The 18,457-nt window shown below is 39.6% G+C and overlaps 2 protein-coding genes across 2 annotated transcripts; one reads left to right on the top strand and one right to left on the bottom strand.

Annotated features, from left to right (window-relative positions):
* Positions 1-2,897: 2,897 nt before the first annotated feature.
* On the top strand, positions 2,898-4,131 carry LOC116265944 (probable carboxylesterase 15). Its single transcript, XM_031646956.2, has one exon. It carries the CDS (start codon positions 3,043-3,045, stop codon positions 4,021-4,023), a length of 981 nt encoding a protein of 326 aa, XP_031502816.1. The 5' UTR covers positions 2,898-3,042; the 3' UTR covers positions 4,024-4,131.
* Positions 4,132-14,612: 10,481 nt separating this feature from the next.
* LOC116266424 (transcription factor UNE10-like) lies at positions 14,613-18,457 on the bottom strand. Its single transcript, XM_031647646.2, has 6 exons — positions 17,717-18,457; positions 16,782-17,421; positions 16,489-16,593; positions 16,012-16,077; positions 15,038-15,382; positions 14,613-14,927 (listed from the first exon to the last, which is right to left on the bottom strand). The coding sequence occupies exons 1-6, from the start codon at positions 17,824-17,826 to the stop codon at positions 14,838-14,840; spliced, it is 1,356 nt and encodes a 451-aa protein (XP_031503506.1). The 5' UTR covers positions 17,827-18,457; the 3' UTR covers positions 14,613-14,837.

Genomic DNA, 18,457 nt, shown 5'->3' with positions numbered 1-18,457 from the left:
GTCGTGTTTGATAGTATGAAATTTTGATTTTAAAACTGAAAATGACTTGTTTGATAAAAGCAGTAATCAAAATTTTATAATTGATGGATTAAATCCATCATAACATACAACTTAAAGAGAGAGAATAAAAAATTTATAAAATTCTGAAATTATAATTATAATTTCAGAGTTTTGATTAGACAATAAGGTTATAATTCTATAATACAAAATTGTTGTTTAATAATATACTTCTCAATTCATAAAAAACAATAATTTTATTTTTGAAATTCTTCAATTTCAAGCTCATCAAACACCCCTCAATAATACAAAACAAAACACCCCTATAATCATTGTTTTTAGTGATGAGAAAAGTTTTAAGTTCAAACTTGTCCTTTGGTTGAGCTTTTTTTTTTTGCCGATTTGAATGAGAAGTTTTACAACCCTATTCAATTTGATAAGAGTGTTTGGTTCTTCTTATGACGTAATTTCTGTTTGCATCAATAATATAGTTTTATATGGCTTAAAAGGGCTATAAAAACTGTGGAATATGTTTTATTTCTTGGTTACAGTCATATTTTCAATTTATGTTAACACTAACCTAAAAGACTTAACCGCGCAAAACATAAATGTTCTTTCAAATAATATAAAAAAGTCTATTTAAAATTAAAAAATGCTTTGGAAATTAAAAACTTATTTTATTTTAATAACGCCTATTACAAGCATGGCAGACTGGATGCGTTTCATATTACTTTTCCATTAAAAAGAAAAAACTAAAAAAACATCAGCTGTTGCCGCGTTCTTTAAATATTATGAGGTGGACGCACTTTTCTTAGTTTTGTTTGTTTAGGATCGGATAAGGAGTTCTATGTGAACATGGATTTGGATCTTCTTTTCTTTACCCAATCCACCTGGTCATCTATTGATTGAGGAGTATCTCATTGGTGTGGTTCGACCTCGTGCTATAGTTAGTTAATGCGCTTCTAAACCGTTCCAATGTACCAAAAAAAAAAGTGACCATGGATTTGGATCTTCTTTTGTTTGACCCTGATAAAAATCTTTGAAGAACATAAAAGGAAAGTGCGCGTGCGTTTGGGTTTGAACGGTTTTTCTGCACATCTTTACCGCGTAAAAAAACCAAGAAACGGGAGAACGATTTCTCGTCTACCTGACTACCTCTTTCCTCTTGAGAAGGTTGCCTCTTACGATCTGCCTTCACCAAGGAGGGAGAGCTCTAAGGCAGCACGGCAATGGCTGGTTTCCGGTAAAATCGATCAGCCTCTCCTTTCTTTTTTTGATTTTATCCGGCCATTTCTCTTTCCCTTTCTTGTTTTTCCGGTGCTCGACTGGTTTTCTGGAGGCGGGAGAAGAGTCTTCCTTGTGCCATCAAGGCGGTGCGGTTTCTGATATAATTTCATCTAATATGTGTAACAGCTCCGCTGCTTTAGGGCTACATTGAATTGCGTGTTTGGTCTTTCTTTTGACATAGTCTTATTGCACGTAGGAAAGCTTAATTTAAATTAACACAACTGAGAATACCAGACATAAGTATGTTAATATTTGAAGCCTTCTTCGTTCTTAGAAAATCCTTGACGTAAAACTAATTGTGAGGTGTTTCCAACATATCGTGTTCTTCTTCTTCTGGCTTTTTGAGTGTTGAAATTGACTCCCAAAGCAATTGAAACAATTAGATTCAAATTCTGAAAGTTGATTAATATGTGGCCAGCTTCACACATGCAAACAGTTTTAGAAAAATGCATTTGAGAAATGTGTTTCATTTTTTTGGTTAAAAATATTTTAAATTTAAGATAGCCTTCATACTCTTTTTTTATTAATTAAATTTGGGAGGTGGCCCGTCGACTTGATCTTCCCGCATCAATAAAGATATAGTGGATTGAGTGTCGTAATATGTTTAGGGAAAATGATGGCATGCTACATATGCTTCCAGGCCCGATTCAAACACGGCCACAATTGTAGAGCCTCAACATAGCCCACTTATATATTCAGATGTGTGTCTATGTTACATTTCTCTAGAGATTAGAATTCAAGTTAATAGAAGCCAGCCGCTTAATAGAAGAAATTTCGATCGTTAGATTTATTTTCCAGGATGAATTTTTTCCCATGGCCGCTTCTACTCAAACACGCACTCGTCTTATTATCATTAGACAATGGGCATGCAAACTGCGGTTACATCTCCTCACGATTCGACCATTTCCTAAGTTTCATTGCTAAAACAAAAGGCCCAGGGATCGTGTATGTACAGAATGTGACATTGACCCTAACAAATGGGGCTTTTGAAAATTTTTCACAGAATTGTTTGTTTTACTAAAGTCAAAGCATTTTTAGGCATATGTAACATTTTTCATCAATTAATGAAGATCAATTGATTTATTAAGTCAAACGGCCCTTTACAATCTTTCAAATATTAATCAGTAACCTATAAAAATATTGAAAGCTGAGTCATTACTTGTGAATTCTCTAATTTTTTATGGTACAACTGAATCTGAACAAATCATCCGGATCCAGACCAAAATTTAGTATGCCTTTCATAAATAAATTAAATGTGGTATATGAATATAGTTAGACAACAATCGATAAAAATAGTACTTGAAAAGGGAAACCTCTCTGTCTCTCCCTCTCTCTCTCTTTATATATATATATATATATATATATATATATATATATATATATATATATATATATATATATATATATAGTATGCCTTCCATAAATAAATTAAATGTGAATATATATATATATATATATAGTATGCCTTCCATAAATAAATTAAATGTGGTAGATGAATATAGTTAGACAACAATCGATAAAAATAGTACTTGAATAGGGAAACCTCTCTCTCTCTCCCTCTCTCTCTCATTTTTTACATATATATATATATATATATAATTCTAGCGTCATAAAGCTGCATTCCGTCAACAAGCACCGGGTGGTGTGGGGTGAGTATATATATATATATGGGTGCAAGGCAAACGTATCATATATCAGAACAACTTGTGGATCTTCAGTTTCGTAGCTGCGAATGCATACCTAGAAGCCCAAGCAACGATGGAGTCCACCCCCCGAATCGAGCAGACCTCGACGACGAAGGCAATGATGTATCCGGCGGTGGAGATAGACGTGTGGTGCCTAATCCAGGTCCAGCCGGACGGCACCGTAACACGAGTGGTGGACTTCGACCACCCACCGCTTTTTGTCCCGGCCTCTGCATCCGACCCTGTCCCCTCCGTCGACGTGACCCTCGACCCATCCACCGGATTGTGGGCACGCATCTACCACCCGCCGGTTTCTACCGACAAACAGCTCCCGCTCATTGTCTACGTTCACGGAGGCGGCTTCTGCCTTTTCTCCCCTGGCGTCGACGACTTTCATCGGCTCGCCACTCGCCTCGCCTCTGCGACGTCCTCCATAGTCCTCTCGGTCGCTTACCGCCTTGCGCCAGAGCACCGCCTCCCGGCTGCCTACGACGACCTGCGAGCTGCTCTTCGTTGGCTTTCCAACCCTGATGCTCGCCAACACCTCTTGGCCTCAGCTGACCTCTCTCGCCTCTTCATCATGGGGGACAGCGCCGGTGGAAACATCATTCACAATGTCCTCGCCTCCAACGAGGGACCCAAGCTGCCTGGTCTCAAGGGCGTGGTGCTCTTACAACCCTTTTACAGCTCGGAGGAGCGAACAGAATCAGAGAAAGCATCGGACGAACAGGGGTTTCTCACCGTGAAGATCGCAGATGCGTGCTGGGTGCTGGCACGGCCAGAGAGCAACGAACCGAGGACCAGAGACCACCCGTTCTGTTGTCCGCCGGCAGAGGGGCTGCCGGACGTTGCGGTGATGGTTGTGACGGGAGGTCGGGACGTGCTGAGTGACCGGAGCGTGCTGTTGACCGCAGAACTGAAGAAACTGGGAAGGGAAGCGGTGGAGTTGCACGTTTTTCCGGAGGAGGAGCACGCCTTTTACTTGCCCAGCCAAGAGAGAGAGGCGCTCACCGAGTTGATGGGCTTGATCTCTAAGTTCGTCTCTAGGTTTTGATGTCCGTTAAGTTGACACTTTGTTCTTTGCATGATGTTGCGTTAAACAATAGCTAGGAGATGTAATGTCACCCATAATAAAATAAAATGTTTTACTTGCCCTTACAAATTCATTCCGCTCTCAATCGATCCAACGGTAGAAAGAAAATGTTGATTCCGATCACCGGAAAAGAGTCTGACGTCGAAGGAACGAGGTAGATCACCGACAATGAAGTAAGAAAGCTGAGGTCATGTTGTTAATACTTTTGACTTTAGGGTGTTGGATTATTTTGTTTATTATTCTTCCTGCTTTGACTTTACATATAATATTTATGACATGATTATGGATTGAGAGAAAGCTCACGCATGAGGTTAGTCCAATGCTCTCCACTGCCAACTTTATCATTCGTTGCTTGCAACCGTGAACCGAATGAATCTTTGGTAACAGATGAATTTATTTCAATTTTGTAGTTTATTTAAGGAAATATAACGTTAATAAAATATGTCCCAAAATCATAAGACAACTACCAAACAACCCTGAATTTCTTTGTAGTCTTGATTTGGCAAAAGTTGGAGTTCCTCTGCAAAATATGAGACACATCTAACTTGGAACCATACGAAAAGGTTGATGAGACAAAGTTCATCAATAGTTGAATAGTCGGCAGAAAATTCAGTTAAATAGACCACTCAACAACTGATGACGTAAAAGGAGAGTTAGAAAATTATAAATGAAGGTGCAGGACCTGAAGGAAGAGAGAGAAACAAGCAAAAACGGGGTCCCATTTAATTTAAAGTTGATTTTTTCATCATTTTTTTGAACTATTTATTATTTGAAAGAAATCAATTGCCGAGATTTTTCCTTTGAGTGTGAAACGTATTTAATTCATTTACATATGTATACATAGGTGTATGTGCACAGGCGCGTTAATATTGTCATCTTAACACAACATTTGGCCTGTATATGTTTAAAAAAATGAAAATTAAGGAAGTTTTTATGTATAAATAAAATAAATTTCCTGTGGGCATCTGCGCTCCACCATTGCTTAGAGCCTCGTCTTCCCCATCAAAATATAATAATGATCAATGCTATAACTTTGATGAATTCGGCCGCGGGTCCAAGCCACATTATGTTCTTGACTTACAAGAGGCCACTTGATGCTTGTTCCTCATCATGTTAGCAACTTGACATAAATATGTTGAGATTCTAGTTACGAGTCAAGATATTCTAATGTTGAGATAATTTTCTTTATCCATACATACTTACTTACATACATACATAGCGCCTAGTTGGGTCGGGAATCACCGAGTCAACTTGGATCGCTAGAAAACTTGGCCACGAGTTAAGGTTGGCCCAGTTCGTCCCCATTTTGGCCTTGACTTGGCCCAACTTGCCTCTAACTCGCCCGATTCATGTTATTTCAAAATTCGACCGAGTCGACGAGTCAATTTGCTGATCCGATGACCCGGTCATCAACCGATTTGAGTCCGAGTCTTAGCCGATTCGAGTCCGAGTCTTAGGTCTGCCAACTTATAGCAGCACGGGAAGCGTGTCCCTCAAGCGGCATTTCTGCATACCCAAACAGAACGGACGTTCCGCACGAAATATGAGTTCGTTCCTTCTTGCATGGAACACCATGTGTTCCATTAAACAAGAATTTTAGCCCCATCCAATGAGGTCAAAATTCCGGACCTAATGTCACAACTATAAATTTGGGTTTAAGCTTACAAGTCGGATACAAGAACACAACAGGTTTCAGAATTTGATCAATAATTTTTTTTTTGTTTTTATATATTTTTAAAAACAGTTTTCATGAAAATTAGTTTAAGCACAGAAAAGTACAGTAGAATTATAAAGATTTAATGTTGGAAGAATAGTTGTGCACGTCATCGTGCCCGTGGCATCGATCATTTAGGTTTCAGAATTGGGATGACTGAATTTAAGTTGGCCGATCCAATACTTAAATCAGATCTGAGATGGAGCTGCTGGAGATGGTGAGAGCAGTGTAGTTAGCAGATCCGAATTGCACGGATTCAAGCCAGTGGGCGATTCGAGAGTTATTTTAAGAATTTTGTATTTGTAAATTAACTATTTGATTTTTCTTTTCTTTTTCTTTTTTGGAAATACTTTCTTATTATTCTTTACCAATTATTTGCAACCAATTCACTTGATTCCTCGGCATTTTCTCTGATTGATTTTTCTTTTAATTTTTATTTAGAAGAAACCGGTGTAATACCTTTATACTTCCAAGGTTTTGGTTTTCTTCAAGCTTTGCATTTCGAATGACATAGTTGTCAACATTTACAATCTATAGGACCAATCATTAGAGTGCAACAGCGACCACAGGATTCAAACATGTGACCCCTTCAAGGCATAGGCCTTAAAAGAGCCGGGTCGTCTGGATGAGCGGGAGGGGAGAATTCCATTCCATTCTCGGGCAAGAGCTCGAGCATTTCCTACTCCATGTTCTAGGGCTGCTTTGATGTCTGGTGTGGGTTCAGTACAAGTGAGCCGATTCAATTCTCTCACTACTGAAAGTAAGTAAGGATATAGCACCCACTAAAATCAAATATATCAAATATTCTGGCCTAAACAGTCATGTCATGTTATGCCCCTCAACGCTATTTATAGTCAGTTCAATTGATATAGGATTCAAGGAAATATAAATTCAGTTAAAACACGAACATTACTTTCCGCTGTTTGTCACCAATTTTCAACAGATCCATTGACTTTGTTATACAAAATTTAATGTTCTAAATTCAAACGATCCAATCTAAATGCTTTTTCATTTATTGTCTAACAGTACAAGACAAACGCCAAGCTCATCATTAATGGCACCCTTTTCATGAGCGGAAAGCCGTCCTTGAATGCAATTATTTTGTTCCTCATGAGTAACAGTTGATTATGATGCTTGATTTCTAATCCGATGATTAGTATGTCATATCAATCTTATATACATATATGAAAGATGCCTCGAATGGTCACAAATATTGAAAAGGGTTGGATGGTGTGGCGGTTTGTGGTTCTCATGGAGAATCATGGTTCAATTATCACGATTGCCGCACTTTTGCAAGTGAAAGAGAATATTTGAGACAGGCATCAAACTTACTCCCCAGCTCTCCCACTCAAACATTGTAGATTCATGGCCTTCTCCATCAATCCACATTAAGATTATCGTTTCTCTATCTATTTCTGTCACCTACATGTTACGAGTTATGACAGACATTATGAAAGAGAACATACATCCCGGACATTCTTCCATCCGAGACATTTTCTTCCCCATCCCAAATATGCACTGAAGTTATGCACATTCCAATTCAAGGAGTTTCCCGGCTTCGGCCTCCCCATCTCAAATATGCCGAATTTTCCTTTGAATTAAATCCTTGTCAATTTTGTTAGGCTCTAGAAATTAAACCCACGCATGTCATTAATTATCTGCACATGGTCAAGCCGTTGGAGAAACATCCACCATATATTTCTCTATTCCAGATTTTACGATAGATGGTTACCATTTTTTTTTTCCTGCTTTTGTTTCTTGTTTTGGCCAGAGATAAACTGTCCCCAACATGGATATCGTGAAAGTGCTTGTCTGCTAAGTGGTTGCCTGATATGCTTTACACTTCTTTTAATTCATTGCGTAAACTTGAAACTTGATTGTCTCAAAGGCTGAAGCTTGGCGACAAGAAATCTGCTGCCAAAAGATAAGTTCCAGATCGACCAGGTGCCTTGGTTACTGGAGAAGGCAACAAGATGACACGTAGCTAGAATCCGTGCATACTGTGATTCCATGGAAGTTCTACCAAGTAAAATTTTCAGCAAATTCCACCAGCATGAGCACATGTTCTGTTTTCTCATGCATGAACACAGGTGCACGCAGCTACCTGTTACGCATGTGTGTGAAAGAAAGGAGGTTGATGACCACCATAGTGGGTGGTTGTCCTTTAGGGGTTAGGGAGGGAGGAGGGCTTTTATTGTTGCAGTCCAAGTTCATGGAACACATTGATTGACGGAAGTAGGAGAACATGGCCAACAGTTGGGCAGTCCCTGTCCATTTTGTTGTGCCTTATCATCGATACATGACTGAACAAGACACCGGTCCTAGTTCCCCCTCCCCCTCCTCCAAAGAGAGAGAGAGAGAGAGAGGTTACTCTTTCTTTGAAATTGCTTAGAAAAAGGTGGTGTGTGCTTGGTGATGACATTTCAACTGTTGACAACACTAAAATGCATGGCAATTCATGCTTCTCGAACAATCTTTAGCTCGCTCATGAGTGGAGTGACTGACTTTAACAACTCAGCTACAGTTCATTGAAATGACGTATCCTAATTATTTCTTCTCTTCTGCTGTTGACATAGAGACCAATCTACACTCTTTAGAACCTAACTTTGAGTTTACTGTCAGCTGAAGGTAATAACTTCGCTTACTTTTCTGAATAAAAAGACCTCTCTGCTCTTATTCGTTTCATATAGTCAAATGGGGGTTTGGCCTGATAAGTTCCAAATTACATTGACAGAAATGTGTTACCGCCATTGACCTTCTTCAACTTGAGATCCGACGCGGAATGACCCTTTTAGCTAGGCAATTGAGGTTCTTGTTGGTTTGGCATCTTGAGTGCTGTTGGCTCACAATTTTTAGGTTTCAGATACAAGAGTTGGTGTTACAGATCCTTGTTCCCTTATTAGGGCTGCAGATCTATTTATTGTGGTTGAACCTAACCTGAATGCATCACGTTGTATGTGGATTTACATTCTTGATGGAATAATCATATTGAACGGTGATATTATTGTTTTCTGTTTTGTGCTTGGATCATAACCCAATTCAACTGATAGTCCTGATCACATGTAAAACTAGTTTTCCTTTTTCTTTTCTGTAGTTAAGGGGCTGCCGCCTGTGTGGCAGCAGTCATAATTCCGATCCACAGCTTCTCACTAAAATCTACTGTTTATGTTTCAGATTCAGAGATAGATTATCATTATCCCACCTCTGTCCAATGCATCCTACCGACAAAGAGAGGGAAAAACCAGGAATTTAAGCTACAAAATTTAATACCGAATCGTTAAGAACAGTGATCTGCTATTCATGGTCCAGCTTTTGAACCTTTGTGCATGGCCCATGTCGATCCTAATCCCCTCATATCTGAGAATCAAATGGAATCCAAGGTCGTCCTGCTCTCAATGACAATGAAAGAAGCCCTTGAAAGTCAGAAAAAAAACGCACTCCGCAAAGTGGTGCGTCACTTTAACCCCCTTTTGAACTGTAACTGAAGTTGAAGAAGAATTTCCCCACATCAAATCTGCAAATAAATGAAACCCGACTAGCTATAGAACAGAGGATAGTTGACAAGACAAACTCTGGGTACGTATGCCAGCCAAATGATTTTGGACCACTGCCTAGGGTGCCACCCAAGTCTATATAGCAGAGTTAGGTGTTGGAATTATTTTGCTTGGTTAATCATGGTTTACACATCTGAGTCAATTATGACTCTCAAAGGATGAAGAGACAGGGCCAGGCTCTGTGGGGTATTGAGATAAGGCATGGTTTCGCTTTATTGAAGAAGTCTGAGTTGTCGACCCTGTTACTGGACCTAGTAGTCCCCATGAATCGAGGCATAGAACTGAGAGGACTTTCTGTAATTGAAGCATTTCATGGACTCCCCATGTGATTTCTCAACAAGCAGACCTGTTCACAGCTAGAACAGATGTATGTCACGCCGCAGCAGAATAAATGAACTGCCATTTTCTTTCCCTTCAAGCTTGTGGATCTCTGCTCACTTTTCATGTGTTTTCAGGAAAAAATAGCAAGAAAAACTCTCACCCCTTTTGTTTATAGTGGGCAGATCAAGATACAAGTCGGCGCGAAGAGTGCAATATCATTGTAAGCCTGTGATCTTATTCAAGAAGTAGGACACATTTCACATGATGCTAAAATGGGTAATTTCAAAAGATTCTCCAGAAAATTGACAGAAAGATTTTGCATCTTATCTACTAAACAAAAGATTTGCAGTAGATATCAACAGTATAGGGCATAAAGTGCGGGAAATTTTTGAGTTATCTACTTTGATGAGACTTCAGTTCAATCTTAGGAGCCTGAAATTGTACAAGGAAGTAAAAGTTAGAAGGAACAAGTAGTACCGACAAATTGTCCTGCATTATCAAAGAGTGTGCAATAATTCACTTGTTTCTCATGCCCCACAATCGGTATGCTGCATCGCTTGGTCCCATGCCTGCTTTATAAGTGAGAATTCGAAGGCCACAAAGACAGCTCATCGCCGTCTCTGCCATTTCTTTAGGATCTGCCACGCGTGTGTGCTAATCATATGAGAGAGAGAGAGGGCTGAGAGCGAGGGAGAGAGAGAGATCTGATCCTTTTGTGCAAAAATAGGAAAAAAAGGAGTGTCTGCTCAACTGTAATGCGTGAGAGTGCGTGCTACTAAATGCAGGAAGAGGAAATTTTCTTTGGAACCGAAATTTTCTTGCTTAACCTGAATAGTATCTCACCTTTTTAAGTGATATACAGAACAGTTTTCTTGGCAAATGCCAAATTGCACAGTATTATTGGTTTTATGCTTAAACTCAGTCGAAAATTCAGATTAGTTAAGACCCTCTTTTTTTATCTTCTTAGTTCAACTAATTTGGGGAACACTACAACAGTCGCCAAACTGCGATTGTTTAAAAATACTCATATAGGATATATATGTATATATATAAGGATAAACGTTTTAAAACACTTATTTAAAAATAACAAAATTTTAAGAGACTGACAAAAAAAAGATCAGCAATCTACGTGAACAAATATAAAGGCCTGCCGTAAAAAATGAGATGTTCCTAAAATTTGGGACACAATTGTATAAAAACATATATTTTGAATCTCAATGTTTTAATTTGTCTTTGTCAAATTTGACTACGTACGATTGATGTCTTGATTATACTGGTGTGACTTGTTTGGTGAATTCAGTGGAATCACTCTTTCAACATGGTCATTCATTCAGTAAATACATATTTTTTGTTAGCCATTGTTTTCATTTTTGAAATGCTATATGATATTGTATTCATGTCATATTCCTGCAAAATTCAGGTAACACTTTTTTCATGGTTTAAGCAGTTTTCTTTAGTGAGCCAAAAAAAATTCTCAAGTTTTAGGCTCTCCTTAAGAAGAGAATTGGAGATAAGGTTGGAGAGAGAGAATCTCGACTTGCCTCAACCTCGCGATCAAGATTCCTATCATCAACTGCAAAAATTAAAATTCTGCGTTATCAATGGAATTTTGACATTCGTACGATCGAGGCTTAAAAGAGGAGAGGAAAAGCAACGAAAGATCCTGCACAATAAAGTCCGTAACTTTTGCAATTATTGTACGCTCCAAAGTTGTGAAGAAATCTTTCATAGATTGTGTGAAGATAAAAGTACAAACAAATATATATATATATATATATATATATATATATATATATATATAAATCATTCGGTAACATCCATCAATGACTGTGTTACTCAATGCAATGCATCGAGCCGGTGTGATCTGAAAAACTTTGTTAAATGTCAGGATGGATTTTAAACAGCTGATTGGACCGTTTGCTTAATGACATTCTTAAACTGACCTGTCGTTTGTGGTCTGGCCTCTGTTAGAGAAAAGTATAACCACCAATGCTCACAATAGAGATAATCTGCCACCAATGTCTAAATTATGTGTTTCTTTCTTATCCAAAAGAGTATCGTCTGATGGATTTGGATATGATACACTGAAAATGACAAATGCCTGTGGTGCCAAGGATTTGAGAAGATCAAGTAAATGCCTTAGAACGCATGAGTCGCTAGAATTTGTTGCGGCAATCATTTGAGAAAACCCAATTAAATGCCTTGAGAACACACGACTTCAGTTTGCCATGCATGCCTATTTTTCCATGATCATCCTTTGCCATTTTTACTGAATCTCTTTCATTTTACACTCTATACAGTCTACCCAACTTATTTTATTTACATGTTAGTTGCTCTACACAATTTAGTTTATCACATATTGGTGCCCTTCAAACCTAAGATTTCTTATATTAGTATAGCACCCCTTGGCCACAAATTTCTTGCTCTGTCACTAACTTTACCTCCTTCTCTACCTGAGCTCCTGTTCACCTTCTCGCAGTGGCAGAGCTATGTTCTAGAAGATGGTGTCGGCGATTGCCCACATCAGCCTACAAAATTTACTTTATTTATACATAACAAACTTGGATAAATTTTAGTTTTTTTTTTACATGTAAGTGTTTCTTAAGGTTCAATAAATTTAAATTAAAGTACAGAAATTTCTAGCTCCGCCACTATAACGGGACCAGTGGTAGTCCTACACACAAAAGTTACAAAGTGGGTTTAAATGACATGTGAAAACTCAGACGGTGCAAATGGTTTTCATCGCAGTCGAGTGTTGCCTTTCCTTCTTATCCTCATCATGGATGAGATGTCCTATTCAAATTAATTCGTAGATTTCGGGTCACAAAGATGGAAGATCGCATCAATGATGATGTGCCCCCCAATGGGATATGCGATTCAAACTTTGATGGAGGGTCCACTAAGTATTAAATTCACATGCAATTTCCTCTCTTTTTTTAAACAAACACACACATATATATATATATATATATATATATATATATATATATATATATATATATATATATATATATATATATATATATATATATATATATATATATAGGGTTTAATTTTATTGGTGGTACCACTTAGGAATGCGGGTAAGTCCGCGGATGTAAAATTTTTCCTCTTTTAGTGATCCCCTTAGGAATAATTTTCATGAAAATCTCAGTAGTCCCTACTCTTCCAAAACATGTGGTGGCAAAGAGTTCTCAGGTACTAACTGGTCTTCCCACCTGTCAAGTGGCTTGTGGACACACCACGTTACACCAATCACTCAGAAGGACAACCAACATCTGACAAGTTGTAGAGGGCAGCAATATCCTCTTGCATCCACACCACAATGTTAGCATCTTTTTTTTTTTTTTTTGGGAGTGAACTTTTTTTTACATAATCCCGTTGGAAGTTTATTACTATCCTCTAATCTTTCTAATCAGACACACATATAGTCACCATCATAAATATTATTGGTGGTGGTCATTATAGTATCATTATCAATAAATAGTCATTCATTATTAAGTTGAAGCTTGTCTGGTTGTTTTGGTTGCTGGTGAATAGATACTTTGCTGATGTGATCATATTTCATTGGAAGTGCCTCACTAAGGAATACATGTTCATTAATTTAGTTTCTCTAAGAAACTCTTTTGGTGTCCTTCTTCAAATTAGAACTGAGGTGATCTGACCAGGCCTCTGCTTCGCTTTCGGAAGTGGAAGAACGATAGAAAAACAAAAACAAAAAGAGTGGGTGTTGAGAAGGAGAAAGGATGTCACGAATTTTTCCACTTTTGCTACCAAAAGTCTCTTTTGATCTTTGATTCAGATGGCGATGTCTTCCTTACCCTAACTTTGAGCGGACCACTTTTAAATTGTTCGCGTTCTCTTGGATTCCAACATTTTTACTACAACTATTAAGATTGTTCTCACAATCTTACTACCTTGGTAGATGCGTGCCTTTGAGTGTGTGTACACTGTACAGATAAGTGTGCACTGTAACCGAGCTGGTACATTTAAAATATTCAACATGCAGAAGTCATTTTCCAAGTCCAATATAATATTTCTTTATCGTTATCAATGCGTGCATCCACAGCATTTATTTCGTGTGTAAGACTTGAATGTGAGATGTCTGACTTTGCATGGGGGCAATCATTTCAGTCTCATGGAAGAAAATCCAACTACCGTGATCCTGTCCTTCTGCTGTTTATATATATAGCATTTATCACAGCTTTTTCGGTGACCGATCAAACTTACAGTAGTAGCTTCCATCTCCAACTTGCAAGGTATGATAGGCATAATTAGATGTGATAAAAGATGAAGGGTTTTACTTTGATGGAGAAGCCACAAAGTCTGTCAACCCGGGAGCAGTTGCCTTGAGTCAGAAATAAAGAAAAGAGAAAAAAAAAATCTCTTCTGTCCTTCTCTCTCTCTCTCTCTCTCTCTCTCTCTACATGTATATATATATATATATATATATATATATATAAATTGAAACAAACCAGGTCAGAAACAAAAACCAGCATAATTGTTTTAAATGTTTTTTTTTTGCAATCTAACCTTATCGATAAGAATGGGTTGATGTAAAATATATATTAAATTGACCACTTTTTTGAACTTTAATATTGCAAAAAAAGAATGGCTCCCATAGCATTAAGATTTTGATGATAGAAAATTCCACATTTTTGTAATATCAACTTGAACCAAAGCATGTTTTTGTATCAAATTAGTTCTTATAGATATATTAGGACGTTGAAATATAATTTTTTAGCAAAAGATTAAATGGTCTGATATATATATATATATGATCTGATGGTGAATGGTGATGGTGCAGTTGAATTCGAAACCGTTTATTTGGTTATGTTTTTATTAAACAAAGTAGTTCACAAGCTGCATACATCGTATTCCTAATGTTTCTTGTATGCATGATGTCCATTGATTGCATGGTTTTGCGTAGTGCAGAAAGGAAAATGCTAAGACCAACAAACTAACAACTCCGCTTTGGGGAGAAGGCTGCACTATTCAAATTGAGTGTGAATCCTACACACAATGTTTTTATGGAAGAGCACTCGCTTAGAGTACTAAATCTCGTCCTCTAATTTAGGAGGCTTATGATCATTCAACAATCTTTTCGAAAAGAAAATTTTACCAACTAAGGGGGATTAGTGTCAGTATACATAATTCAATTACATCGTTGTGGTTGGAAGTTTCGCTTATTCCCCTGAACCATCGACGTTGGATGGCAGCTGTTGATACAGTTGCTGATACATTGCTGCCATTTTGAAAGGATCCACGTTCATGGTCTGCAAAGTTTTCACAAGGGGAATTTTGTTAGAGATGCCTAAAACTCACATCCGCCGGCAAAGATTCGCAGCATGCGAACTCTAGATTAATGTTTGGTCTTGTAACGCACCTGTGCCTGGCATGCTAGGAAGCCGGAGAAAGGATCGGGCAACGTCGACGCCCCTGCCATTCTCTCTCCCAGTCTATCACAGGGGCCAGCCGCTGCCACGGATGCCGCAACAAGGCCTGGTGGCTGGAAACCAGAAGGGTTGAGGATCGGAGACACTCCGGCAGCGCCCGGCCGGATGCCGGCGTTGGCGCCCATGCTCATCTGTGCCAGCATGCACATCTGGAACTGCTGCATGTTCATTGGCATCATCATCTGCTGCATGTTCGTTTGGCTCATGATCTGGACGGTGGCCTGCAGCTGTTTTAGGTACTCTATCACCTCATCCAGCACGGAAGCCTTGTCCGTCTTTAATTTTTTGCATCATGAAGGTACACTTCGTCAGCGAGACTTGACAGCATGTTTCTATACTGAAGTTATCAAGTTGTGGGGCAGCGAAAAAAGTACACACATGTTTGATTATGTCCTCGTAACTATAATGAAGTCGGATTTTTAACATATAATAGCATACATTATGAGTTTGAAATATTTCTTTTAGAAACTTTTTGTTAATCTTTTCCCTCCATCGTGAAAAGTTTTGCTTAACTCTGGGTCCCAAAACTTTTAGACAAGAAAGTCAAAGCTGTCAGCTGCGTTTCTTCATGAAGCTAGCCTCATAAAAGTGATCTCTACATATTTAAATTAAAAAGGGAAAAACAGAAAGAACTTACTCTCATATCTAAGTTCTTGATTTGATGAAAATCCAGGAGATCATAAGAGAAAAGTCTATATCAATAGCAGAACAGTGAATGGTAGGACACTGTTCCTGCAATCATGGTTCACAGAAAGCTGGGGACACCATAAATATTCATTTATCTGTACGAAGGGGATTCGTCTGTCGTCTCACTTTTCTCGTAGCCGGCAGTCAAATCCAAAACGAGCAAAATGAAAGGCAACACAAGGACAGGTCATCGCAGTAAGGATGTGAGATATGTTACCTTGCTGGAATTTGGGATCAACCTCTGCAAAGCTTTCATCTTCTGGTTGATCCGATCTCTCCTTTTCTGCAAGATATTTACCACCTCACTGTTATTAATTATAGTAATTACTTTATTATATTACTGTTGCTTCTTTTTGTTCTCTTTGCTGCTGTTATTAATATTTATTATTATTATTATCAATTTTTACAATGATTCTTCTTGTCGAGGTTAACATAAGCGCTACCATCAATTCTTTATCTTCTCTTTCGACCATAAAAGGCAGGACCGATGCAATTGTGGATGTGGAATCAACTTTTCCTCACAAACACCACTCGTCGTCCAGATTTAATCATATGAGAATTAAAAAAAAAAAAAAAAATTGGTGGTTTGACTATAAAAAAATGTTTGTGGTCTCGTATAATCATAAAATATATATAAACGAAGTGCAAAATAAAAATAAAAAAAGAAGAAGTCAATCAATGTAAGTGAACTTACACGTTCAGATTGATTGTGAGTAGCCGCTGCTCTACTTCTTCTGGAGGAAGTTGAAGAACGAGCTCCTTGACCCTTGCTTTTGCAGTTCTCACTCTCTTCCTCCATCTTTGGTATGTTCAAGAAATGAATGCCCAGAAACACATCAAAACATTGTAAATCGATCAGGACCAACTTGACAAAAAATTAAGATCGATACGATGGATGCGCTTCTTTGGAGTCGCCAAAGGATATTCCGGCTAGAACTCCGGGAAGCTCAACAAGAAGTGCTAGAATTATAGAGAAACAACGTGCACCTTGGATCTGCTGTGGCACACCGAGTCCTGCTCATCCTTCGCGGTGCTCGTATTTTCCGGGGAGCCGGCTGGCGTGGTCAGCCCGTCGACGTGACCGCTCGTCTCGTAAGTGCCAACGGATACAAACGTGTCGTCTCGGCCGAAGGTGGCGCTGCCAGAAATGCTCAGATTTGCGCCGGAGCGGCTGGATTCGGGCACGACCGCGAGCTTCTGGCGCTTGCAGTACTGCTGAGTTTGGGCTCCCATCTTTTCATGGCGCCCGCGGTCATCAAGGCCGGGAAGGGGGGCCTTGCACGAGCCGGCATAGGCACCGGAGTCCGAACCCATGGTGTGGTCGAAGGGGGGCCGGTGCAGCGCTCCGTCGGAGCCGGGCAAGGTGGAGCTGGGTGCGTCGGAGATGGAGCAAGGAACCAAGGCGTCCTTGAACCATGGAGAGAGATCCTTCGCCTCGGGGATCGGCGATGGCTTGTCGGGCAACCCGGTGCCTTGGTTCACTATGCACTCGAGGGTGCCGCTGGCCTGATGCCTCTCCCAGACCTGCTTTGGCAAGGGCTTGCAGCTGCTTGACTTTGGCGGGCCTAAGCCGTGCATTGCCAGTTGGCCGTTCTGCCATGTGAGCTCTGCAACTTCATAATCCCACCTAAATCCACCCACCAAAGAATCAGTAAAGGAGAGAAAAAAAAAAAGAAAGGGAGCCAAAACCATAAGATCTTACGAAATAATCATGATCTAATTCATGACATACTTCAAAATTTTGATTATGATATAGCTAGTTATCTCTGTGTGTCCTAGAGAGAAGGATGCATGTGTAAACACACATATGCACCATGTACAGCAAGCAAGCCTCTTAAGCTACACAGACCCACAAAAGAATAAGCACGAGGAAGAGTAAAGCAGAACAAGGGAAAAAGTTGAAGAAAGAGAGGAGATTGTACGTGGATAAGCTGTCACTGAAGGAGTCGATATTGGGGAGGGCGCATGCTCCAGTCTTGGTAGAGCTCCTTTGTCCTCCTTCCATCTCCCATTCAGGAACGCTGTGATTCATTCAACCAAGCTATAATACAGAGAGATCGACAGAGAGGGAAAGGTCGGCTGCTTTTGGGGAGTCAGAATGCTGGTAGCAGATGTGGTTCTGCTAAAAAGGAGAGAGACAAAGAGAGAGAGAGAGAAGGAGGGTGATTGTGTGGAGGAGAGAGAGAGAAAGGGTGGGGAAAAAAAGGAGGAGAAGGTTGCAGTTAAAAGAAGGGTCATGGTTGGGTGAATGTGGGGAGTTGGGTGGGATGATAGCTGTGTGGTGTGGGGGTGGGGTCACGGCGGCATCCATGATATCTTTTCCTGGCGTCTGAGTGGCTAGAGCGGGCACTCCTCCAGTTCTTGTAGATAGGCCGATTCTCTCTCTACCAGCAGCATTCACACCCCCCCCCCCCCCTCTCTCTCTCTCTCCTCTGGTAAGCTACATCTCACCTTCTTCTCTCTTTTTCTTCTCATCTCTTCCCAACAAAAATAAAGAAGAGGAAGAAGACCACCGACTCCATATAGCCCGCTTATCTGTGGGCTCTTCCCGAGATGTCACCGCCGTAAAACGAGCACCACCACTTCCATGCCTCTCACCACCGCGCTGTCAACGTCGGAATCGCAAATGAAGCTGCTCTAGTCTTGCACTGTAACAAATTGGT

The sequence above is a fragment of the Nymphaea colorata genome, chromosome 12 (genome assembly GCF_008831285.2).
Source record: "Nymphaea colorata isolate Beijing-Zhang1983 chromosome 12, ASM883128v2, whole genome shotgun sequence".
Lineage (NCBI taxonomy): Eukaryota > Viridiplantae > Streptophyta > Magnoliopsida > Nymphaeales > Nymphaeaceae > Nymphaea > Nymphaea colorata.
This window is presented reverse-complemented; position numbering and strand designations above follow the sequence as displayed.

Bases quoted from the DNA above. Each gene is read 5' to 3' on its own strand.
- LOC116266424 (XM_031647646.2), bottom strand. From the start codon at position 17,826: ATGAATCACAGCGTTCCTGAATGGGAGATGGAAGGAGGACAAAGGAGC. The intron at 17,422-17,716 runs GTACAATCTCCT...GGGTGGATTTAG, and splicing joins TTCAGTGACAGCTTATCCAC to GTGGGATTATGAAGTTGCAG. The intron at 16,594-16,781 runs GTGCACGTTGTT...AACATACCAAAG, and splicing joins TGTGCCACAGCAGATCCAAG to ATGGAGGAAGAGAGTGAGAA.
- LOC116265944 (XM_031646956.2), top strand. From the start codon at position 3,043: ATGGAGTCCACCCCCCGAATCGAGCAGACCTCGACGACGAAGGCAATG.